At 42.6% G+C, this 24,932-nt stretch overlaps 4 protein-coding genes across 7 annotated transcripts in view; 2 read left to right on the forward strand and 2 right to left on the reverse strand.

Annotated features, from left to right (window-relative positions):
* The first annotated feature begins 2,629 nt into the window (after positions 1-2,629).
* scg2a (secretogranin II a) lies at positions 2,630-6,360 on the forward strand. The gene is made up of 2 exons (XM_031860731.1): positions 2,630-2,740; positions 4,067-6,360. The coding sequence occupies exon 2, from the start codon at positions 4,075-4,077 to the stop codon at positions 5,986-5,988; it is 1,914 nt and encodes a 637-aa protein (XP_031716591.1). The 5' UTR covers positions 2,630-2,740; positions 4,067-4,074; the 3' UTR covers positions 5,989-6,360.
* On the reverse strand, positions 5,200-11,007 carry ap1s3a (adaptor related protein complex 1 subunit sigma 3a). Of its 3 annotated transcripts, none has more exons than XM_031860737.1 (6): positions 10,971-11,007; positions 10,121-10,196; positions 8,355-8,533; positions 7,899-8,007; positions 6,773-6,910; positions 5,200-6,691 (listed from the first exon to the last, which is right to left on the reverse strand). In XM_031860737.1, exons 3-6 carry the CDS (start codon positions 8,531-8,533, stop codon positions 6,656-6,658), a joined length of 462 nt encoding a protein of 153 aa, XP_031716597.1. In that variant the 5' UTR covers positions 10,121-10,196; positions 10,971-11,007; the 3' UTR covers positions 5,200-6,655. The 3 variants fall into 3 exon arrangements, with proteins under 3 accessions (XP_031716597.1, XP_031716596.1, XP_031716595.1); XM_031860736.1 differs by having other exon boundaries at positions 10,912-10,976; XM_031860735.1 differs by lacking the exons at positions 10,121-10,196; positions 10,971-11,007 and adding an exon at positions 9,987-10,112 and having other exon boundaries at positions 5,201-6,691.
* A 115-nt stretch (positions 11,008-11,122) lies between these two features.
* On the forward strand, positions 11,123-19,743 carry dhrs12la (dehydrogenase/reductase 12-like a). The gene is made up of 10 exons (XM_031860734.1): positions 11,123-11,229; positions 12,809-12,942; positions 13,482-13,564; positions 13,644-13,739; positions 13,857-13,938; positions 14,035-14,096; positions 15,642-15,746; positions 16,451-16,541; positions 17,142-17,279; positions 18,913-19,743. Exons 1-10 carry the CDS (start codon positions 11,174-11,176, stop codon positions 19,026-19,028), a joined length of 963 nt encoding a protein of 320 aa, XP_031716594.1. The 5' UTR covers positions 11,123-11,173; the 3' UTR covers positions 19,029-19,743.
* Positions 19,744-19,786: 43 nt separating this feature from the next.
* wdfy1 (WD repeat and FYVE domain containing 1) overlaps positions 19,787-24,932 on the reverse strand; it is a 13,584-nt gene continuing 8,438 nt past the window's right edge. For both annotated transcript variants that reach the window (XM_031860732.1, XM_031860733.1), the window contains exons 11-12: positions 24,781-24,889; positions 19,787-23,489 (exon numbers count right to left, since the gene is read on the reverse strand). In XM_031860732.1, coding sequence (XP_031716592.1) covers positions 23,430-23,489; positions 24,781-24,889 — 169 coding nt within the window. In that variant the 3' untranslated portion in view covers positions 19,787-23,429. The remainder of the gene's footprint in view (positions 23,490-24,780; positions 24,890-24,932) is intronic.

A 24,932-nucleotide genomic window follows, 5' to 3' on the forward strand; every position in this document is an offset into this window, starting at 1 on the left:
GCAGACACGAGGGCAGGCTGAAAGCTGATTGGTGGAAGAAACAAAAGGGACCAATCAACGACCAATCAAAGACAGGTGATCAACAGAAAAAAAGGAGGGAAAACCACCAACAAACACAGGACATAAGAGGCTGGGAACTTCAAAATAAAACAGGAAACAACCTGAGACAAACTGATAACTTTCCGACATAACAATCCCAACTAATGGCCCACTTACATGTGTTTTCTAGAACTTTCAACTGTATCGAAAGGTCTTCATCAGTGGATGGAGTTGCAATGGAGATGGGGCTTTTTGAAATGCAAGATTAGCAACTGTTATGATTTCACCCAGAGCCCTAACTCGTCCCTTTTAGCTTAAAAATTCATCTTTAAAGGTCCACTTACTGTGTTTTTCTGGAGCTTTCAACCGTATTACAAGGTCTTCATCAGCAGATGGAGATTTAAAAAAACTGACGAAGTATGTATTTTATGATTTCATATATTTTTGCTAGATTTCTTCTGCTGCGTAATATGGTAGAACGCTAACTTTGACAAGTGCGTGATTAAATAAACTCCATCTTAATACGAGGTCTAAATTCTCAAGTTTCATTATTTAGCATTGGTGCAGGATTAACTCATAGTAGTCTTTGTACAAAAAAATAAAAACTATAGGACCCAATAAAGAGTCACACCATCCAATTAACATTCTGCATGATGACATTTTGTGCTGAGGTGACAGTAAATGTACCACTTCCTGGGCTGCAAAAAGTTTCAGATCCACCAAAAAAGACAAAGTGACCCTAAACAGTCAAACCCCCGCTGCATGTGCGGAAAAGAAGAAACTACTAATTGCCTGCGAGAAACTTCTCATTTGACCCGAGTAAAACCTTAGGTTCTTTTATTTTTTTTCCAGTGGACAGGCCTGTGGAAGTGGGGGCGGAACTGAGCTGTAATTGGTTTCTGTTTACCAGTAATCCTGCCACAGAGGCACAACCACAAGCAATTAGCCAGACAGCTCAGGCTTTATCAGTACAAAACTGGCACTGTGTGTGTGTGTGTATGTATGTATGCATGTGTGTTAGTCATGAGGGAAAATGTGATTAGGCCGAGATAGAAATCAGCTCTTTTGTCCTGGTTTCTTTTGGTCTCCTGGTCCTTAAATGTCCGGTATGAAAACATAAAAAAGAAAAAAAGGCAGACTTTATTCTAATGAAGGTTACCCTCAATGCAGTCCTTCAGAATAAAAAAGACAACAAAACATTTGATGTGCCTCAATATGAATCCATGTTAAGCTGTGAATGTGACAAGACCGGGCCTTTAAAAGGTCCTTAATACGTTTGGGAGGATGTTGGCGTATGACTCATCACTCTTTGTCTCCACACAAAGTGTTTTTTCAAAGCACCAGAAAAAAAAACAAGATTGAATTGCTTTGTAATTTCTCAGAACCGTAAACCTTTTGGTTTCCATAAAGAACATTTTATGAGAAGGTAAGAAATTGTTCTAAAAGCTCCAAAACCAGTGATGTAGATTTTTACCGATCACACTGATTCCTTCATTCAGATTCAGTCATTGACGTTTCGTGCTTCATTGCGAGTAGAATGTCAAACCTAAATAAGTCTAAAACCCTTTTCTTCTGTACACAGAGAAGTATATATATACTGCAACCGTGACAAAGCTGAACACAAGACAGTTCCTCTGAATATCAGAGAAGCAGGTCAGTGGAGGATAGTCTGAGCTCACATCAGACACGACGAAGACGAAGGGGGATTTATGAATGAAACTGCGAGCAGCGAGCAGCCCACACACACACACACACACACACACACACACACACACACACACACACACACACACACACACACACAGATTCTAGCAGACAAGATTTGACAGGCAGCCAAAAATAGAGACCACGGTGCAGGCTTGCTGACGACAGAAGTGCTCTCTCTCTCTCTCTCTCTCTCTCTCACACACACACACACACACGCACACACCCCTCTGCAGTCCCTCTGTCACCCCGCCCGTCTCGGGCTTTGGCGGAGTCCGTATGTGAGTCATCGGTGGGCTTCAACCTGCCTCTGTCTCTCAGTGCTGCAGCAGAGACACAACAGCAGTCAGTGACAACAACGGCCATTCAACAGTCACTGTGGGCGAAATATTACTATGAGCTTCAGATGCAGAGAAGAGCCAAAATAAATCAGAAAAAAACATTTATGGACTTTATTGGCAATTAAACACCATTTATTGAGCTTTAAATGGTGAATTAGTTAGTTTGAGCTGCTTTATTTCCACCCCTGGATAAGCACATGTCCACTTATGGTATTTAATTAAAAATGCCCACTACATGTCCTCATAATAAAACAAGCTAATAAACCTCACGATGAGCTCACATTACAGTCTCATCAGCCCTTCAGTCAGTCAATGGTCCTAAATATAGCCCCATTATGAATTTATTCATTTCATCACACGCTGCGACAGAAGACATTATTATTATGCACTGGGTCAGAACTAGTTTCAGAGCTTCAAAGAGAGAGAAGCAGTTTTATTTCGGCTGACTCAAATGAACGAGTACGTATGTGCGCGTGTGTGTTTGTGTGCGCGCGCGTGTGTAGCTACGTATCCTCCTCCATCACTCTGACGCACGAGTCAGGTGGTTGCTCTAATAGCATGAGGAGCTGTCCGCGGTGCTGAAACCAGACCCGCACCGCGAGACAGAGAGATGCTCAGCTCACTCACGAGCCTCGACAGAGACTAACTACCGAAAGGTAAGACTCGGTTGTTGACTGCACGTCACACTACTCTGGGTTTTGTTTACTTTCACGCGGCATACAAACAGAGAGGGTTTTTATTTTAGTTACTTAAGCTTCTATTTCTGTAGCTCTTTGCCAACCTGATGCACCGCCACAGCCGCCGAGGCGAAGAGGTCGCCCCGCAGCTTCTTTGTTCTCATTACGCTTCAGACGATCCAGATTTGCGTGCACTCTTTTTTTTTTTGTAGCTCATAATTGCTACTCTTCTATCACATGAAAAAAAAACAATTATAAATAAGAAGTTTTTGCAATTTAAATTCAGGTTTTGGAAAAGCGAAAAGGAAAAAGTGAACATAAAAAAGGACAGAAATTGTTGATGCATCGTCGCATCTGGTGAGTTCTGCATCGTTCTTACTTGCCTCGTGTTCTAGAAAGGGAACATTTTAAATAAATGCATTTGCATTAAAAACGTGTCATAATGCATTTTGCACGCCTGTGTCATATAAGCCCCACGGACAGAAACAGGAGCGTTTAAATTCGCGTGCAAAATAGTAATAACTGGGAGTTAAGAGGTTTTCGTCGGTTGAAGGAAAAGGTTCCATGGGAACAACAGCCTAAACAGGGTTACCTTGACAACCGGGCCGTGACTCACGGAGAGCAGCAAATTTTTACGGCTAATGAGATTTACACGGAGCTGAACGACGCTGCTGGAGACAGGAGGCAGGATTCAGTGTTGATCCTCCAGCACCAGCAACAGGCAGGGAGGTGGAGGAGATACAGAAACACGATGTTTAACACTGATCACGCGGTACAATACCACTTTGTTATTTTTATCATCATTATTATCATTATTAAATAGAAGGTTGATCACTAACTAGTTGCTTCTCAGTAATCTTGCTGCTGCTTCTTTCATATTTTCTTTGATGCAAACTGTAAGAGCTGCAAAAAACATCACAAAAAAATGTAAAAAATATATTGGAATTAAAGCAATAAGCATGATTCAAGTAAAACAAGAGTCTACCAAATAAGGAAACTGGGTTTGTTTTTTAATTAACTGGATTTTTTTCAGGCAGTTCAGACATTTAATAGAATCATAATTAAGATAAATTGAGGTATTTAAGCTGGTTTACAGCGGAGCAAAAAAGTCACCAATCAGATGTAAAACCTCCTGCCTTTGGATCGATTCAAATGTCTCCGTGGTGTGTGACGCTGTCATCAGACCGGACATTTAAAGTGATGATGAGAGCAGAAGAAATGCCAGAGCGGTAACCGTCGCGAACCTGTTATCTTAACGTGTAAAGGTCAGCGCTGACATGAGTCTCTTTTGTCTTCCCTCTGCAGGCGTCACCATGCCGTCACTCTCCGAGACCTCCGCCAGCCCTCTTCTCCTCTGTTTTGCCAACTTCCTCTTGATCCTCCTCTTCCTCGGCTCCCCCACCACTCACGGGGCTTCCCTCAGAGAGCACAGACTGAGAGGAAGTGAGTCAGACTCCCAGAGGGGCGACGTCCTCCAGACTCCCAACATCGACATGCTCAAAGCGTTGGAGTACATCGACGGCCTCCGTCAGAGGACCGGCACGGACTCCCAGCAGCGCGCCCCCGTCGCCGGGGGGTACGACGCCGCCGGCAGCATGGATGACGCCGAGAGGCTACGTGCCATGCTGAGGCTGGCTTCCAACCCTATGCAGAGCAAAGACGAGGAGGAGGAAGAGGAGGAGGAGGAGGAGGAGGGGGGAAGGGAGGACAAGAGTGAGGAGCTGCTCCAGGCCGTGCTCTCCACCCTCCAGCAGACGGAGAAGGTCTCCAAGCCAGCCGCGGCGGACGGCGCGTATCCCAGGGTGCAGCAGAAGCAGCACAGCATCCTTCCTCACAAGAAGCTGCCGCTGATGTTTGAGGACGAGGAGGAAGGCGAGGGGGACGAGGACGAGGAGGAGGAGGGCGGCGAGAGGGGGCCGGACCTGGAGCACGGGAGCCCCTTCAAGCGCACCAACGAGAACGTGGAGGAGAAGTACACGCCTCAGAACCTGGCAACTCTGCAGTCTGTGTTTGACGAACTGGACAAGCTGACAAGTGTGAAGAGCATGCACAGGCGCCAGGACGAGGACGACATGGGGGAGGAGGAGGAGGAGGATGACGATGCGGACGAAGGCGACATGTTCAATGTGAGGGATGTGGGATACGATGACGGGGATCTCGCAGACTGGGGTCCGTTACAAGACCAAGAAGAGGAGGAAGAGGAGAGGGACAACAAACACGAGGCAAACCGAGGGCTCGATTACGTCGACGATAATGACGAGGAAGCTGATGAGGACGACGAAGAGGACGACGATGACAGCTACCCAGTCAAGAGATCGAACGATCCGGATGACCTGGCCAACCTGGTGGACTACTACCTCCTGAAGGTGCTGGAGAAAAGAGAAGAGGAGGAGCACAAGCGAGAGATAGAGGAGGAGGAGGAGAAAAAGAGGGCAGAGAGGAGAGTGGCTCAGACGCAGTACAGAGACAGCATAGACCCGCGGGCCATCTACCAGCTCATTCAGATCTCCCAAAAATACCAGATCCCACCCGAGGACCTGGTGGACATGCTCAAAACCGGAGAGACGATGAATCAAGACATGTCACGAAAGAGCAGCGGATTATCCAGAGCGGAAAACAAGCTCTCTCAGATTTCTCCGAAGAAGACGACGCACAAGATTCCCGAAGCTAAATTCTACAGCAGACGCCTTCCTGACAGACAGAAGACCCCCGAGGAGCGGAGGACAGAAGAGATACTGAACATCCTGGGGTTGGGGGCCGCAGAGGACCGAGCTCCCGTCAGGATGCAGAAGCAGTACAAAAGCTCGCCGTCACGACTTCACGCTCTGCCCGCGGGGCGTTCGGGGGCATCCGCTCCCACGCAGCGGCGCCCCCCTCCCAGCACGTCGAACGACGACTACGATGACACCGTGGACGAGGACGAGCTGGCGGCGTATCTGGCGGCTCAGATGCTGGCGCGGTACCCGAGGCCCACGTACCGGGGCAACAAGGCGAGCCAGAAGCGGGACGAGGTCGGGCAGGGCGCCACGGGATCTTTTGAGCGGGCCATGCAGGCGTATTTCGATCAAACGGACTCAGACAAAAGCCTGAATGAAAAGAGACAGTCGGAGGGCGAGGAGAGGGGCGGCGAAACGCAAATGCAAGGCTTTGATAACGAGGCGGTGATGAAGCTGCTGAGCTCCCTCAACCCAGAAACTGAAGAGAGTGATGCCGAAACGGGCCAGTGAATATAAAGAAAGCTAAAGATACACATATATATATATATAGTATACATAATGTTTTGGTGGTGGGTGGAAATAAAGTATTTTGAAGAATAAAACACGAGTTATTCTGTTGGTTTACAAAAAGTTCCTATTTATTAGCAGAAATATGAGTGGATAGACATTCATTTGATGCTTTTTTTAATGAGTTTGTTGCTCAACAACACTAAACAACCAGTACATGTGACTCACCAGCCTTTCAATGCACACACACACAGCCAATCAGTGTTGGATCCCATAGATTCACTTGTGGGTATTTTTTTTTATTCTCATTTGTTTTTTGTAAATGTGGTCATATGTGACATACCTGAAGTTAATAAAGCATTGACTTTATTTTTTCCTTACTGTGTAGTGTTTCTTCATTTCCTCACCAACACACAATGCATTCGTTTGAATCAACAAAACAAAAAACACATTGAAATAAACTGGGGAGAAACAGACTCCTTTCAGTCATAAAACCCTGAGATTGATAAATATGAGGCTTAAAGGGCACTTAAAGATCCAAACAAGTATTAAAAACTACGTGGAAACATTGAGGTTATTGCAGCATTGTTCCAAATGAGTCATCATAAGTCATGAAACAGAAACGATGCGGAGTAATAAACCTTTTGAGACGTCCTCGTGCTCGCGTAGCTCAGTAGGCAGGTTTGCTCATGTATTCCTCCATCGTCTGTGATAAGAGCAGAGATACGTGTGAGTAACAAGAATAAAGAACTATGCTCACTAAGCGTCTGTCGAGCCCTTAAAATACCTCTTGGAGTGTGTCAGCCTCCTCCACAGACACACTCACGGCTACTTTGGATGTTTCTAGAACTTCTCCTCCCATCAGGAACTCGTCCAGGATGAAGTAAGCCTTCTCAAAGTTGAAAATGATGTCCAACTCACACACCTGAAACAGAATAACATGCGTTGCGTTACACTAGAGATACATTAAACTTCCTTGAAAGGTAATTTCGGCCATTAGAGAAGAGGATAAACAGCACTAGTATGGGTGACCAGGTCCTAGTTGCATATTATTAAGAATATAGGAATGGCAAGTTGTTGAAAGAAATAAAAACCTGACAAACACAATTTTTTAATAACTCTCCCTTTTCCTCATCTTCTCTTCCCACAATTTTCAGTTTCATTGTTTGAGTTTTTGTAAATAAGACGGGAGTGGCTGTCGTCTTGTTTTTGCAAATCAAAAACAAGCAGGATGGACGTCCAGTGGTTCTGGAGCCGAGGCCCCTTCTGGACACCAGAGGGAGTCAGACTGGTGGAGAGCAGCGATACGACTGAACTCCTACAGTGTAGAGTAACACAGGAGCCTCTGTAGTTCAGATCCTTGTACAACAGTGTACATATAAAGCAATAAACATCACAGTTTTCTGTTCCTTCAGTTGTTTTATTTGTCACAGCTGAGTTCTAATGAAGGGAGATCTTAATCGAGACGCTATATATATTTATATATGCTTCCATCTTTGTGCCTCTTCCTGTTTCAACATGACAATATCCACATAGCTCTATCAGACTTGTGAAGTGATGAAGCATCTTGTATCAGTTGTTAACATTATTAGATGACTAAACAACAGTTGACCCGTGACTTACAGATGGTCCCATGACAGAAAACTGAACGATCAAGTCTCCTTTCTCTACCTTCTTTGTTAACATTGGTCTGAATATCTGTAGCAGCAGAGTGAATAACATCGGGGATATTTTAAATCTTCTATTCATTTTAATTGTGTTGAAATGATCCTCTGTGAAAAAGCGTCTTTGTCCAGAATTAATTAAATACATAAAAGCATGAGACACAAAAGTAGGTCATCTTTTATACTAATGAATTGGTTTAAAGCTTGCTCGATTAGACCTTTTCTGACTGCTGTGTGAGCTCCACTTACGTTGCCAAAGTATTTATCCAACAACTCGACGTATCTGTGCAGCACTTCGAGGGTCAGCAGCTCATTATCCTGGTTCTCCAGACCGGTGCAGAAGTACAGGCTGGCATACCTGCATACGGAGAGGTTAAAGGTCAGATGTGACGGCGACGGTCCACACGATGTTGTGAAGAAACGAGGAAACGTTAGCAAAACACCATGAGAGGATAAGCGCTCATCACGGTCCTGTCAGTAATCTAGGTCACCCTCTGTATGTTTAACCAGACATTTACTCCACCCACGTCTTGAGAATGGGTGTGTCTGTCTTCTGTTAATCATTAAGGATAAACGCAGTCAAAGGTGGTTTCTGCTCAACACCCAAGTCTCTACCTGGCAGAAAAGGACTGCAGATGACGAAACCCTGAGCGTTAGCTTGTAATTGTAACACAAATGATAAAAAGCTGCGTCTCTTGCAGTTACCTCTTGTAAACAACCTTGAGGTCCCGCCAATGGAGGAAGTTGCAGGAGCGAGGTGGAAGTGCCAACACCAGCATCATCATGTCCCGGATCACCTTCTTCTTCTCCCGGTCTGTCACTGGGGTGAACCATTTCTGCAGTCGCAGCTTCCCCTGACGGCTGAACAGCAACAGGAAGCGCATCTGAAGACGGCAGGAAGTTGGGACAAAAAAAAGAGCAGAAAACACAAACTTATGAAAAATTTCTGTCTTAGCTGTGTTAGCAGGCCGAGTGAAGTCAATGCTTTATGTGTTAAAGCTGCATTCTCTCTAGTGTCCACCAGGGGGCAACTCCTCTGGTTGTATAGAAGTCTATGAGAAAATGACTCTACTTCTCTCTTGATTTATTACCTCAGTAAACATTGTAAACATGAGTTTATGGTCTCAATCTCTAGTTTCAAGTCTTCTTCAATACAGCATTATGTTCATTTAGTAAATGATGGTCCATTTAGAGTCAAACAGACCATAAAGCAGGGGATGCTTTAGGGCGGGACTACTGTGATTGACAGGTCGCTGCCGCTACCAGAGTCTTTGCAAAAAAAACAAAACATGGAGACGGCCGTAATCCAAGATAGCGACGACGAAATGGCCAAACTCGAGGCTTCAAAACGGCAGTCCACAAACCAATGAGTGACGTCCACTTCTTACAGTCTGTGTGTCTGTGTGTGTTACGGATAAAATGACCAAACAGGAGGAACATCTTGTGGAATGAGGGGCAACTACAATGTGGTTAATGGTGTGTGTGCAGCTTCAACAGAGGAAACCAAACACAGACATACAATGAAGCAAACACACACACAGAGACACATGCATGTGCAAACAACCAAACACACACACACACACACACACACACACACAGTAATAAAACTCCCAACAACAGTTTAAGCTGCCTGCAGCTAAAGCAAAACCAACCACGTGCTAGGGTTGCACCAAACAGCAATTAGATTGCACAACTAGGAATGTGAATGAAGACCAAACACCTTGTAGCGCCTTTGAGGTGCAATGACTGTAAATTCAAAGTGTGGTGTTGCGCAAGAGCAATTAATGAAAGCTCTTTGCACTGAGGTGCAGCAGCAAGCAGCACTGCTTCTGCCTGCAGCACCATACACCAGAAAGAACGTGTAACTTTAACACAAGTACAAGCCGGACAAGGATGAAGAATGATTTCGGTTCAATCATTTACAGGTTATATGATTATTTCAAGTGGTATTCTAGAGTAACCTTATTGTTTAATTAAATAGTAAAAACAAGGCACTCCTGCAACTGAAACCAATGTTCTTGAGAGTTGCATTCATTTGACACAACATGGTTGTCACACTGCAAAAAACTATCCCTTCCAATTTTTTCAAGCTTTTCACTTTGTGACATGTGATAAATCTGACATATTATTCTCTTTAAAATATCAGTCTCTTGAGTAGAATAACTCCACTGAAGTACCAATTACATGATCGAGGAAGTAGCCGAGCAAAGTGAAATGCCGTAAGAAAGAAGTAAAGTACCTTCATCAGTGACACACAACTGATATAGGTATTTATTACAGTGTAATAACCTGCATGAACTCGCCAGCAGGTCAATTATAGCAACAAGCTGTACTCACCATCTTGTGACAGCAGTAAACAGAAGTGACCCAAAACTCAAATCCTCCAGGCTTGTGATAAACCCCCCCGGAGTACTATCCTACGGTATCTTGTGCGTTTTGGAGATGCAGCGACATGTTTTTGGTCTTCTCACCTTCTCCAGCCAGAGCCACGCCCCCCGCTGCACTCCAGCGTCTGATTGGCTAGCGGCAACACAGACAGGTGAATCACTGCAGTGCAGAGAGAGAGAGATATGTTGATTTAAAGCACTACACAGTTGTAGTATTGTACATTTGTAATTAGTAAGAGTCTTTTTAGGAATACATAACACACATTACTGTGATAGCCAACAGCTGAGCGAATGAAAAAATCCACACATTTGGGCCATTAAGTTATTTTGTAATGTATACTCATTGTTTTTACAAATCTGGTACTTTCTCATAAATATGACTTTCTATCTTATAAATATGATTTTCTATCTCATAATTATGACTTTTTCGATTTACCATGAGGATATCTTTCATATCAAGTCAAAAAATGAAGTCCAACCTTTTTTTTTTGTAGAAAAAAAATAAATAAATTAAAAAAAAAAATATATATATATATAATAATAAAAAAAAAAATATATATATATATATAATAAGAAATAAATAATAATAAAAAATATATATATATTTATATATATTTCAACATTTCATTCAGTGTATAGACACTTATAACGGATATTTCAACTAACGAAACACTGCTAGCTTAAATTTCCGTTAAACTAAGCTAATTTAGCTAGCTATCTTTAGCCGGAGCTAGCAGTGTTGCTCACACGGTGGTTCTGCTTCAAAGCCCGCCTCCTGTCAGGTAACTTCATGTTTGATTTCACTGTAAGCCTATTTATACTTTCACGTCGTATTTTACCACTAACCTTCTTTTGTACTGTTAAAAAGTACTTACAGAAGAAGGACTACCGTTTTCAAACGGCAGGGATATAAAGAGTAGTTAGCTTAGCTAACCTGTAAGCCTGCTGTAACCGTTAAGTTCAGTTTGAGTCACGTGGGTCAAATGACGGTCTACTGAACTTCCTGCTGCTCCGGTGGCCGCGCCCACTGATGTTAATTCAACGGAGCCACACGTGGTTTTGGGTCCAGCTGTGGGGGTAAAAAAGCGGAGGAGAGAGCTCCGCACAGCGAGAGGCTTCCAGAGCAAACACACCACCATGTCTCTGTACCGCAACTCTGCCTGGTTCCTGAAGGGAGTGACCGAGTTCACCAGGTAAGATGCTCTTCATCTGAACCCGTTCATACCGCTGAGATATGAGATATATTAGGAGTCTGTGCATGCTCATAGTGAATGTGTGTGTGTGTGTGTGGAGGAACAATTTGTTTATTATTTCAGATCACTTCACAGTTGTAACTTTGCTAAAAGTGATTTGATTCCTGCAGCTCATCATATTCATGTATTTAATATGTAAAGATAAATTAAAGGGTGACAGCTAATAATAATACCGTAAATAATTATCTTTGCCTCGTGAGTTTATTGTAATATTATTGTATTTCTGATTCTAATGAGGGTTAAAATCACAGGACTCTTGGAGTTCATATTTAACATTTACAGGCATCATTCTAGGCAAAAAATAAAATGATAAACCAGTATGATTGTCTGTGTGGATAGATCCTAAGAGATGGGATGAGTGCGGGCCACTTATTGTCTTAAATACAATATAATCAGGGAACACCGCCTTAAACGGCCTTCCGTGCCTTTCCAATAGATGTCTTGAATTTTAGGCTGATACTAATCTTTTTGATAAAAGTTAACATCATGATGTGTAGAGCTGAAACAATTAGTCTGTTAGTCAATCAACAACAACAAAATGGCTCATCGTTTAAATCATTTATCAAGCAGAGCATCTCATCTTCTTAAATGTGAGGATTTGCTGCTTTTCTCTCTTTAAAAAATCTGCAAGTGAAACATCTTTTGGTTTTTGGACTGTTTAGACAACTTACTGACATTTAATAGACCAAATGATTAATCCAGTAATTGAGAATGCAATCATCAGATTATTCGCAGCCTTAGCATTGATATCAAGCTGATGTGTTTAGGTTACATGAGGTCAGGTCAAAGGTTATATAAGAGCTCGATCTCTGAAAGAAATAAGACGAGTTATTGTTTCTTGTGGTTGTTGACCAGTTCACAGACATTTTGACAGAATGGAGCTGCAGCGCATCTTTGAATCACTGATTTATGAACGTTGCAAAGTTTACGGTGACTGAGTGTGGAGCCACGTACGTCGGTTGTTCGCTCCGAATGCTTTATCAGTCCTATATGTGATCTGTTGCAGCCCCTAAGGCGCCTTTCCTCATCCCTACACAGCGAGCCAAGTCGCCTGAAGAGGTGCTTTTGTGATTGTTTCCCTTCTCCGCCCTTTGTTCTGTGTTATCTTTTCTCCCAAAGAGCTGCCCGGCAACCCGTTCTGACCCGACACTAATAGCTCTCGGCATGACACCATCGAACAGAGCGGGCATTTAGCCTCAGCATCCCCCCCCCCCCCCCCCCCCCCTTCACAAAGGCATCCAGGACAATGGGGGCAATTGAAGTCCAGACACACACCGATCCCGTTGTCACCGTCGGTCGTCTCACCCCAAACCCCCTTCTTCATCAGAGACGATGCCAGGCACGCTCTCGTCTTCATTGTATCCGTACAGTAGAGACGTATACAGTAAACATGCTGACCTCAAACACACTGACCCTCCATGAACTCAAACCCTGACCCTCTCAGACCCGCCTTTACTTCTCAGAGATCTGTGCGTGGATGCATTCAAGATGAAACCACTTGTTGGTGTTGTTCCTGCAGGAGTGCCTTTCTGACGGCCTCCAAGAGGTTTGTGGAGAAGGACCTGGAGGTGTCCTTGGCCGGACGCGCCTTCATGATAACGGGAGCCAACAGCGGCATCGGGAAAGCAACCGCCATGGCCATCGCCAAGAAAGGTGCTAAAGGACACTAATGCATTGCAAAAGTTGTTTTTCTAATACTACTATTATCAGGGGGAGTAACTGCAGCGATGATGGTCATGACACATTCCAATTTTGGATCATAAAAACCATCGACAGGTCAGGTAACAGTACATTGAGTGATGCTTAGATTAACCCATGATAAACCATTCATGAAATAGCCCAGACCCGGGTAGCACCATGTTTAAAAGCACCAGACACTAACAGTATTAAAACCTAGCGCATAATAATTTGCGCTTTCCAAAGTTAAATACAAAGATATAGCTTTTGTGAGTGTTTAAAGTCGTGCACAGCATTTTTATAACCATGAGATCGCTCCTCAATCTGGTCTTTTACGACTCGGTCAGCCGGCACTAACACAAGTCACACACTACAGTAAAGTAGAACCACTTGGTGCAGGCAGGTAAAAAAGGTTCGCCCTCACACATTTCCCCTTACAAAATAATAAATGTGTTCAGATACTGTTTTCCTCAGCCGGAAAAAAGAACGACGTTTGTTCTGTCTCGATGTCGCAGGTGGAACGATCCACATGGTGTGCAGGAACAAGGACAAGGCCGAGGAGGCGAGGGCTGATATCGTCAAAGAGACCGGAAATAAAGTACAGTATGACTCACTTCTAAAACAGGCATTTCAAAGATAAGTATGTAGGACAGACAGTCTTTAAATTGTCATCACAGGAGGTGTACGTCCACATTCTGGACCTTTCTGAGACCAGGAAGGTCGGGGAGTTTGCTGAGGGCTTCAAGAGGAAGTACAAGGCCCTCAATGTACTGGTGAGTGACTAGAGTTACCTATTTTTTTCGAAATATATGGCATTATTATTCGTCCTTATTTTACTGTTTTGTTTTAGCACCTACTTCACCGCTCCTCCTCTCTTTGTCTTTGTGCAGATCAATAACGCGGGCGCCATCATGAGTCAAAGGGACGTGAACGCTGAGGGGCTCGAGAAGAGCTTCGCCTCCAACGTCCTCGGTGAGTCAGCGGTCAGGGGGGAGGTGTGAAGGAAGCGTTGATGAGAGGGAAAGATGGGATAGTTGTGATTTAATTCTTTTTATTGTCGTCCACTAGGGGTTTACATTCTCACCAAGAGTCTCATTCCCTTGCTGGAGAAGAGCGCAGATCCCAGAGTGGTGAGTCAGAGAGACAAACTGTCAGAGTCAGAACTGTGGGTTCTTCTTACCTCACAGAAGTCATGGACGCCTTTCATGAGCAGCTCATAGACTTTAGATAATGCTGCAGTGGTCATCCATCATTTAAATGAACATTTAATGGGGTTTGGGAAACAGTAGGCGCGGAGGGAATAATATACAGGTTCACCGGCTGCAGAAAGAGCCAATATCTGTATTATTTAACTGTAAAAATGATACTTTATATGAAGTCAGCAGTGGAAGATGTCTTTGGTAAAGTAAAAATAATAAGTACCCCGTTACATGTAGTCCTGCAGTAGAAAAAAAAGTGGTATTATTTGGAGACCTGAAAGTGTTATTTTATGTTTTAATATTATAATAAAAGATACAAAAAATATATATATATGCAGCATCTTAGAGGCTTACATTTTATTGGAGCTAATTTTAACAATTTTATATTCACAGTTTGGTAGTTTAATTTATTGCAAGGTTCTGTATGTAAAATCATCGCCTGCAAGGTAACTGGTAATTGTAGCTGTCAGATAAACGATGTGGCACCAAAGTACAATATTTCCCTCTGAAGCGTAGTGGAGTAGAAGTTTATAGGAGCTTAAAATACTCTTTATATTCCTCAAAATATGACTGAAAGTTACAACCTCGAAGATCTTCTTTTGGTTCTCGTTGGCGACACCTATGGCCATAAGCGGTAATTGCATGTGTGTTTTTGGATCTCCCTCCTCAGAGATCGCTGCTTGTGAACTTTCCACTGGAAAGATCGCCACAGACATCGTAATACTGTTAATGCTAGCAGCTTTCTTGGCTTTGTGTTACCCATAGACTGTATAGAAGAAGTGGTGACCTATCGGTTTGTGGACTATAGTTTTGAAGCATCGAGTTCTGCATTTTGGCCGTCGCCATCTTGGATTTTTGCAACCAGAAGTGACATGAGAGTTCAGCCGAATGCTGAATGCAACATATTTAGGTGGCCAAAAAGGTTACAAGAGTGAACTGAAAACACTGTGAAAAGGTTAAAGTTGTAAGACGAAAACACGAACAGCAGCTTGGTAACAACCTGTCAATCACCGTGTAGCCCCGCCCTAAAGCATCCCCTGCTTTATGGTCTGTTTGACTCTAAATGGACCATAATGTACTAAATGAACATCATGCTGTATTGAAGAAGACTTGAAACTAGAGATTGAGACCATAAACTCATGTTTACAATGTTTACTGAGGTAATAAATCAAGAGAGAAGTAGAGTCATTTTCTCATAGACTTCTATACAACCAGAGGAGTCGCCCCCTGGTGGACAACAGAGAGAATGCAGGTTGAAGGCTCCACTTTTCAGAACCAGAGGTTGCTGCCTGGTGTTACTTCATTCGGACTTAACAGACATTTCTTAACATATAGTACTTGAATATATACTTTGCCCTGTTGCACCACCGTGAGCAGTACATTGATATGATATGAAATTGTGTTTTATATCACGCCCACATCAACCCCAGCTCCCTCCTCCGCCCCTCACCCATGTTTCCCTTCGTCCCTGTTCAGATCACAGTGTCTTCAGGAGGAATGTTGGTGCAGAAGCTCAGGACGGGGAACCTGCAGTCTGAGAGGGGCCGCTATGACGGCACCATGGTCTACGCCCAGCACAAAGTAAGAGGGCTGTAACGTCTTCAAGTGTTAGGAAGCAGACAAGACATAGAATAGCGTGATGAGTCCTTTGGTTTGGGCCTTTTTTTTATTCATTTATATAATTAATTGATGAGATACTAAAATATTTTGTTTATTTGTTTAGATTTCTTTTAAATATTTTATTTGTATACTGATTGTAGAGTTCATTAGCATTAATGTGAACTCAACCATTCACTCCGATTATATCTTGTTTACATTTTTTATTATTTTTACGGTTTAATTTCTTATTTATTGTACTTGTTTTGTTTTTAGCTGATGTCTCTTGTTGTTGATGTCCCCTTTCCTTCTGAATACTGCAAATGTCCCGCTTATCTTGGATCCATTTTAACAGATGGAATTGGCCATTTTTAAAGATGCTGCATATGAATAAGGTTTCCATCCAAAACATCTCAAAGAGCATCAGCCTTCACAAGACCCTGTCAGCTAAATCCTGTTTGGATTATGATTCATCAACATGAAACCAGAGCCTGAATGCTTCAAGTCTGAGTCTGCGTCACTTGTTTGTTTTTTGTTTTTCATTTAGTGCAGCATTGTGAAAAGAGACGTGTGAGCCTCACCTGCCCGGAGTCCAACCCTTCAGACGTCCTCACCGAGCAGAATCTATCTGAAGACACGTTTATTCACGTGTGTGTGTGTGTGCGTGTGTGTGTCTGTGTGTGTTCCAGAGGCAGCAGGTGGTGATGACAGAGCAGCTGGCAAAGACTCACACTAACATCCACTTCTCCGTCATGCATCCCGGCTGGGTCGACACTCCAGGTACCGCCCCCCTCACACACACACAAGAACCACCGTGAGAATTACCAGCAAGCCACCACTTGGTGGACAAATTAAACAAAATGTAAATATTTTTAGAAAATCGTCCCTAAGGCGTGGTTTATACTCGCCGTAATGAAGCCGGTGCACAGAAAATGGCGTAATCACGGCCTGTAAGTTGTGTGCGAATACCCAACTGTCACAAAGAGTTCACTGATAAAAGTTTGTGAGTAAGTTCGTTTTTAGATGCTTTAGAAACAGGAGTTATTAAATATTTTGCAGCCAAATCAAATGGTTTACAGGACATCCATCATTTCTTTCTTCAAAATGCATGATATACTTGACTTCTTTCTTTACGGGGCGTCCCTGTATTTAAGGGAAATAAAGTAGTCCATGAATATGAGGTAAGAGTTTACAGTTATTTCGTCCTCTGCATTGTGGAGGTTGGTTTGTGGCGTCTTGCCGGTAGTCTTCTCACTTCGTAAACACTTATGTTTGTACGCCCTCTGGTGTTTCGGTGGAAAATGCGTAGCTTAAGGCTCGCGCCACAGAGCCCCGCATTAGCTTAACGCTCAGTTTGTTTTCTGTCCATCTCTGTCCCAGCGGTGGCCAATGCCATGCCAGACTTCCATCGCTCCATGAAGGACAGCCTGCGGGCCCCAGAGCAGGGGGCCGACACCGTGGTGTGGCTGTCCGTCTCTGAGGCTGCAACCACCAACCCCAACGGCCTTTTCTACCAAGGTATGTGGCGAAACCAAAGCAATCCTTCTCTTTACCCGCTTATCTGTTATATATCGCGTATATACAGTATATTTAAAAAAAAGACAAATACAATTTTAGTACCCCAAGATTGCAAAAAACAGTAAGACGGGGAGGAAAGAAGCCAACACTATTGGCTGAATCACACGTTTGTCAGTTGTGGGTCGCAATAGTGCGTGTGTGTGTGTGTGTGTGCACGTGTGTGTGAGAGTTTGGCCTGTGTCCATTGCAGCTGGACTGGGCTGCTTTTGGTGCCAGATACTGCCCGAGAGTACAGTGCCTCTATGAACACACACACACACACACACACACAGATCCCAGCAGCCTTGTAGAGTAAGGGAGTAACTTAATATAAAAACCTCACTTCAGCAGACACAAACATACTTTATTCATCTTTTAATGTGATGTATTATGACTTGTGTCCTCATTTCTTTTTAATATTCTAATCAGGTTGGTGCATCTTGCTGCTCTGTGTATTTATATAATACCAGTAGTGACATTATGCAAACGGAAGCCAGGCTTTCCTTCAATAAGCCTTCATATCTGAGGAGTCTCCTTAAACACCAGTCAGGCTCTCTGTCAGGCTTTACTTTATCTCACATCAACACTCACTGAGCAAACTGCTGGAGGAGCCAAAGTGTGTGACAGCTGCAATGTTTTACTGCCATCTTGGAAAACACTGACCAAAAAAAGTATTTTTCTGTTTTTATAATGAAAGTGAAACCTTCAACACCATGAATGATGTAACAACATGCTACACTTCAAGGTTCAATGTTTTTGCTTAATTTATTAAATCAAATTTAGAGCCTGCACCTGATGACACCCGTCATGATAAAATAAATAAATACCGACAGTTTTCTTGAAACGATGAGCACATACTAAGTATTTTAAGCCGTTGCTTGCTCATGTTTGTTTTTGTATTTCTTGTTGAAAGACATTTTATTTTGAAAATTACAATTCTGCCTAGTAGTTTCAAATAACCAGACCTACCTGCACATCTAATTCCACTGATTTAAAGGCATCTGCAGGTCTTGAAAAGTCTTAAGAAGCAATTAATTCAGTTTCCTCAAAAACAGGTATTCAATCATTTTTTCATTATTTTTTGTATTTGACTGCGGCCAATCGGGAGACGTTACGCACCTCTTCAATCCTTTCAGTCGGCACCATCGGAACTGAAATAAACTAATCATTTTCCACTGGTTTATGCATCCATCCATTTAATGCTTATTCATTTAAATAATTATATCATTTGAAATTATAATTATGAACTGTCAAAAAATTGATAGAGTAAATATTTCTGGTCCATATTTTTTCTTCTGGTTTTCCATCATACTTTATTAATTATAGTAAAACAAGTATTTAAAGGTCTTAAGATGAACTCTGTGGACCTTTGTGTTTGTTTGTTAGATTAGTTCCTGTTAGGGACGAGGGTTGAAAACGAATCCACTGTTTCCTTAAACCAATCTGAGAAGACATGTTTGTACGTGTGATTGGCCTTTTATTACCTTGGTAGAACTCAATATTACTTCAACCTCGAAGTGGGGATTAGGGAATATATATACACATACATACACACCAGAGTCAACATGTTGACATCCATCTTGTTTGTCTGCAGACCGAAAGATGGTGTCCACCCACCTGCCGCTGGCCTGGACCCACAGCTCCCCCCTGGAGGAGCAGAAGTTAATGTCTCTGCTGGAGGACTTGGCCAAGACGTTTCAGCCCCACTGAGTCAACACTAACACCTTCTGTTCACACCCATCATCCCTCTGATGATTTAATACACTGCAGTGAGTGAGGCCTGGGTCTGCTCTATACGAGGGCGTTAACTCTACCCGTGGTCGCCGGAATAAAACGGGACGAAATGTGAAGTTATGCTGTGAAACCCAGACCAAACTCACCTATACCGGAGGGATGAGCGACGTCTATAACGCTTTAGAACTATTTATACGATAACACATTTTCTTATTTTACTTTATAAGGATTTAAGAAAATGACTACCAGTGTTTGATAGTGATGCTGCCTTTAAATGACATTATCCTGCTGATGGAGAGAACACCTTCATAAAACAAACCAGTCCGTTACTGTGACTTTAAGAAAGTTGTCAATCAGATGGGAATCTGATGTGACCAAAGTCACTCACACGGGCTGCATTATTATTATTAATAATTCAGCTATGGGTTCAATCTGTCGTGCAAAGTGATTTTTATTTAATATCTACAAGTAACGCGTGTGCTGCTGATGTTGTGCAGGTTGAGCTCAGGCTGAAGTGCTCTCTCTATTAGCTGTGTGCCTTTTTAAAACACCACACGGCTTTGACATGTGCAATAAAACTAAACTGTATTTACGACTCTAATAACTGCCGAGCACCTTAAAAAAATAAATTTTACTGACTGGGAGTTCATCTTGTAAATGCCCGCTTGAATAAAGAAAATTACTGATTGTGTCTTGTTGCATTTTGATTCAAAATAAACACAAAGCTATTCAAATAACAGTCGAATAAACATCAGAATATCTTTATTAAGCATCAATTCTTTTCTCTCTGTGTCCCGTCTTTCGAGGGCTCAGAGAGACTTAAGTCAGTATTGTCAACAAAAGTATTTAAAAAATACAGTGATTCTTTTTTGAGAGACACATTAAACAAACCGCGAGTGTGTTTTACAAGCATCAAACCAAAGGGTTTACAATTTACAGAGTTTGAGATTACGGGACCGAGGTCCTGCAGTCGTCTTCAGCAACATAAAGGTTGTCCATTCTAGTGTTTGAAAGCAAAAAAAAGACTCCAAAAGGAAATAAACCATTTACAACATTAGAAACTCTATCCCTCCCTCCCTCCAGCTCTGAAGCTCTCTTTCATCATCCTGCCATCCATCACACCTTTAAACGTCGTGTTCATCTGGAGACAGACAGCCTGATATCACGACCAGCGATCTCATACAAGCACACGATGAGTTTTGGATCCTGATTGTTCGGTAGCATTCGTCAATAATCCTGTAGACCCCAATGACGCTTTGTGACACGCCGCTATACGATACTTAGGGTTGGACTGAGATCAGCTCGCCAATATTCCCATTTGACTAAATAAATTGTGTGTTTTTAATATCGCAGTTTCAGCTACATTAAGAAGAGCCTTGAAGACATTTTGAAAAGCTGCACTAATCAATATTTTTATATTAAGCAAGGATCAAAGGACTGATTTTCGAATTTATTGATTTTGTTTCAAACTTTCCGCTTTCATCATCAGCAGCAAAAAGCAGCGTTTTTTTTACAACTTCATGGCAGACAGACACTTAGTGGCTAGCTGGTTAACATATTTAAAAGAGAAAAAGTCAGCTAGTGATCTCAGAAGGTGCCAATATGTTGTGTTGACAATATGTTACAGTTTCTTTACGCGTTGCTCTGCTGCCACCAAGTGGCCCAAAACAAGTATGCAGCTCCAAAAAGCTTCTTTTAGCTGCTCGTTTTGTTTTCCCAGCTTGCAAACTCTACGGTCACCAAACGGCAGACAAAGTTAGCGGCTAGCATAGCGGTGTGTTAAGCAGCTAAAGAGTTTCAAACAGAATTTACAGGAACAACCTCCCAAAAAATACATTGTGCACATTTTATTTACTCTTTTCAAGTAGTTCAAATTAAACAAATCAATATTTTTGTAGTAGAATTGGATGAAATAACTAAAACGTAATAACATGAAATGTGTTTTTAGTGACGTAGCTCTACGGAGCCTTTAAGCTTTTTTCTTTTATTAAATATAATATATTAAATTACCAGTCAATTCATGGAGCTTTAATATATATATATGTAATTTGTAATTCAAGAAATGTTTTATCCCAAAGCTTCCAGAATACAGACGTTCCTGCACCAAAATTTTGTTCTTAGAGGAAAACAACAAAAAGGACAGAAATTAAAAAATATTAAATTTAAATAAACATTCATGCAAAAATATTGGCTACTGACAGATTGACTAATCATCAGCCCTTCAGTCTAATCCCAAGTATTACTGTGTGACATGTAAACATCGTGGAGTAAGAAGAGTAAACAACCACTGACAACGATAATAGATAAATACTTTACTACAAATATACACTACATGATCAAAAACCTGGAATGTGACTACATTTTGAAATCAGGAATTCCAACATTATGATGCTAATTTAGTTTTTTTTCTCCCCCCCACTTACAATAAGGCGAGCGTTGAGTCTAAACACTAGGAGACGCCGGCTGTTATTTACAAAGGACGCTACATCCAATCCAGCTATAAATCAAGCCTTACAAAATATGTTTTTGTTTAATTCAAAAAGACAAAAAGACCACGAGTTGTGCAATTCAGTGCAGTGGCGAGAGAGCGTTGATACGCGGACGCGTGCGTTTAGGGAAGGGCGGGAGTTAGAATTTGCAATAATGAAAAACAGAAACAGACTGGAAGGAAACATGTAGAGCTTTAGAACGAGGTGCGCGAACAGTCGTGAGCACTGATAACAAGGCTTCTTCGTGAGTGTGTCCTTCTCTGTAAGGCAGCCCCCCGGATTGATACCGCCACGATTCAACACGCCGGAACTTAGTGCTACTTGTAGTTTTTTTGAGTACCGTTTTAAGTGCCTTTCTCCAATTTTACGCCATTTAAAAAATGGAGATATTTATATTTTTATGAGATGAAAAGTAATTCTCATGATGCATCAGAATCTCGGGTTCTAAAGGGAGTGATACATATCTAAGTGGGGGCGGTGATGCCGTGCTATCGTTATCTCCGCCAGGAGAATCGCGCATGTGTGTTCGTGAGTGAGTGTGCACCTCCGTGTCCGTCCGCGGCCAATATCAAATATTTTTGGGTGGCCAGTTACGGCTGCATGTTGAAGGACCTCTCGCTTTCTTTTGCTGTGACTTTTATTACCCGTGTTATTCTGCCATTGACTGACTTCTCACTCACTAACCCCCTCAGTCTGAAGTGCATCGCCGACTAACAGCCGCTACTACTGTGCCCACAGTCAGGGAAGCAGTGATCTCACTTTTAGTGTTTTGGACAGTGTGACGGATGACGGAACTACAGGTACGCACGCTGCTGAGTACATCACTGCGGGTTTAATTTTGTTTAAGCCAGATTGTATGAAGTAAGTTACGAGACGACTTCGAGCCGTTTACCTGCATGCATAGTTGCTTGTTTTAGCCAATCGGGTGGTCGTTGCAGAAACACCTGGCGGAGATATGCACTACACTGAGTGCACCTTTCTGTTTTAACCTTTACCAAAATGAAGTTGGAGACTCAAACCTGTAACGCTGTGAATCACCACACTAATACAGAGACACCTCAGGATTCATATATATCAGGAAAGAGGCTGTTCCATTGTTTGTTTTGTTGTGATTCCACATTAATAATAACGGTGACAACTGACAATGACAGAAACCCCGTCCAGTGACAACCTACCGATGTAAAACCTCCTGAGAGCGATTTAAGGCCAACTAGTGAAAGAAAAACAAAACGGAAAGAGACGGAAAACAGCTGATCGCTTGGATCAGTGAGAGTCACTTCAAGCAGCTACCGGCTATACACACGTGATGCAGGGCTACGTACACGTGATGGATGACTGTTACAGTGAGTAAGATGCAGTTAGTGGGCCACAGTCATAAAGCAAGCTAGTGAATGTTTGTACAGGACTGCCAGGTCGGCGGTTTAGTGAACTTTACAGCGCAACGGTAATAAAAAAAAGAAAGACCTTTCGTCCAAAGAAGCATCGGAAATATTAATATAAACACTAATATCAATACCATTCCTCTCGTCGGAGAAATCATTACGATGCATGCACACACACACACGCACACTTGTGCTTAGGGTTCAGAGCGAGAAGTCGAAACATTACTCATACACACACTTTCATGTTGGACTGACAGGAAGTGAAATTAAATGTTTGAGAAGCAAAAGGAATGTGGAGGGCTGGGCTACACCACACACACACACACACACACACACACACACACACACACACACACACACACACACACACACACACACACACACACACTCCCAGGAGTGATGGGGAGGCAGGCGGGGGGAAGAAGAGATACTGTACAAAGGGGTTTCCATGACATTGGAAGAGTGGGCGGAGGCCGGAGGAGTGGGTGGAGTTGGGACCGAGCCAATCAGCGCGAAGAGAAGCCTGTTGCTAAGCTACAGCCAACCACCTGCGTCACATCCCAGATCTGTGGAGACAAACGGACGAGAAGAAATGAAGAAGAGGGCCGTCTGCAAAGATCTGCATCAACACAGAGAGGACTGTAAACTAGAGAGCACATCCACACCGACAACAATCATATCATGAGCAACTTCACCTATTGTGCAACATTACTTTCAATACATCATGTGCAATGCAACTTATTTCTGCCAGAATTACTTTTTTATTTGAGTTTCTATTTTGCACAGGTGTCAGTATTACTTCTTATACACTATACGTATGCTTATATTTATACTTTTACAGTTTTTCCTTTTTTATTATCTTTGATCAATCTTAAAGTTCTGTCAGGTTTTATATTTCAGGAAGTTTTCTTCAGACTTTTTACTGATAATTTAAACCAAATTGCACGATGGAAACAAATAGAAAGTTGAAATAAAGTAAACCAACGATCACATGACACAAAATGCACTTCAAGACACAGAAGCGCTCGACAGAGGAAGAGATGTTTGAACTCAGTAAAACAGTTTGGAATTCTGCTTTTTTTTTGTGTTAATGAAGAACAGACTCAAAAATGTCCATCAAGAAAGTCCTCAAACCATTTTAGTAGAATAATGGATTTATAATAATGCGGTTCATTCATGTTTAAGGCTTGTAAGTAGCACGGTCACGTTGTCCAGATGGACAGAGGAGATAATGTTGCAACAGTAGAAAGTTCCTGTAAACGTTTCACTTCTTTGTTTCCTCTGTGATAACGTGTCACGACTTCACTACATTATCTACAAACGTGAATTCAACTTTACCGCAGCGACTGAACCTCTATTTACGGCCATTTGTTCATTTCTCACAGCGGAGACGAAGGCGGTGTGTCGTTCAGAACGACTTCTTTCTTCCGCTACTTTCCGTTACTTTAAAACGAATGTTAGCTTTAGGCAACAAAACCACGAAGTTAGGTTTTGGAAAAACATCGTGTTTGGGCTTTAAATACCTTCGTATAGTTTAGGCAACAAAACCATGAAACCACAAAGTGGTATCGAACCCCAGTCTCATGGTTGAAAGTCATGTTTGCTGCACCCATCCACCAACAGTCTTTCATTGGAGACTGAATACTACGTCACTTGCTGTCTGACTGTGGATGCGTGTAATTCGCGTGTCCACCACGAATAAGGCTCCTGAATTGACTTCACAGCGGCGTTATTTTCGTCCTGAGCGACGCAAAAACAACAAACGAACAGACTACTCGTGTCCCTGTATGCGAAACCAATAGATTGCATTTCGTGGTGTATTTCACGAGCTGCCGTGATACACAAACTGTTGTTCACCTTGACAATGCGGTCGCTTCCACAGGTGACCATCAGGCCTCTGGATGGGTCCATGTCCATGTGAGCGATGTTGTGCTTCCCCTCGTGGAACGTGGCCAAAGGTGTCCGACTGCACACACACACACACACACACACACACACACACACACACA

Source organism: Anarrhichthys ocellatus, unplaced genomic scaffold (assembly GCF_004355925.1).
Source record: "Anarrhichthys ocellatus isolate YVR2014 unplaced genomic scaffold, GSC_Weel_1.0 scaffold24, whole genome shotgun sequence".
NCBI lineage: Eukaryota > Metazoa > Chordata > Actinopteri > Perciformes > Anarhichadidae > Anarrhichthys > Anarrhichthys ocellatus.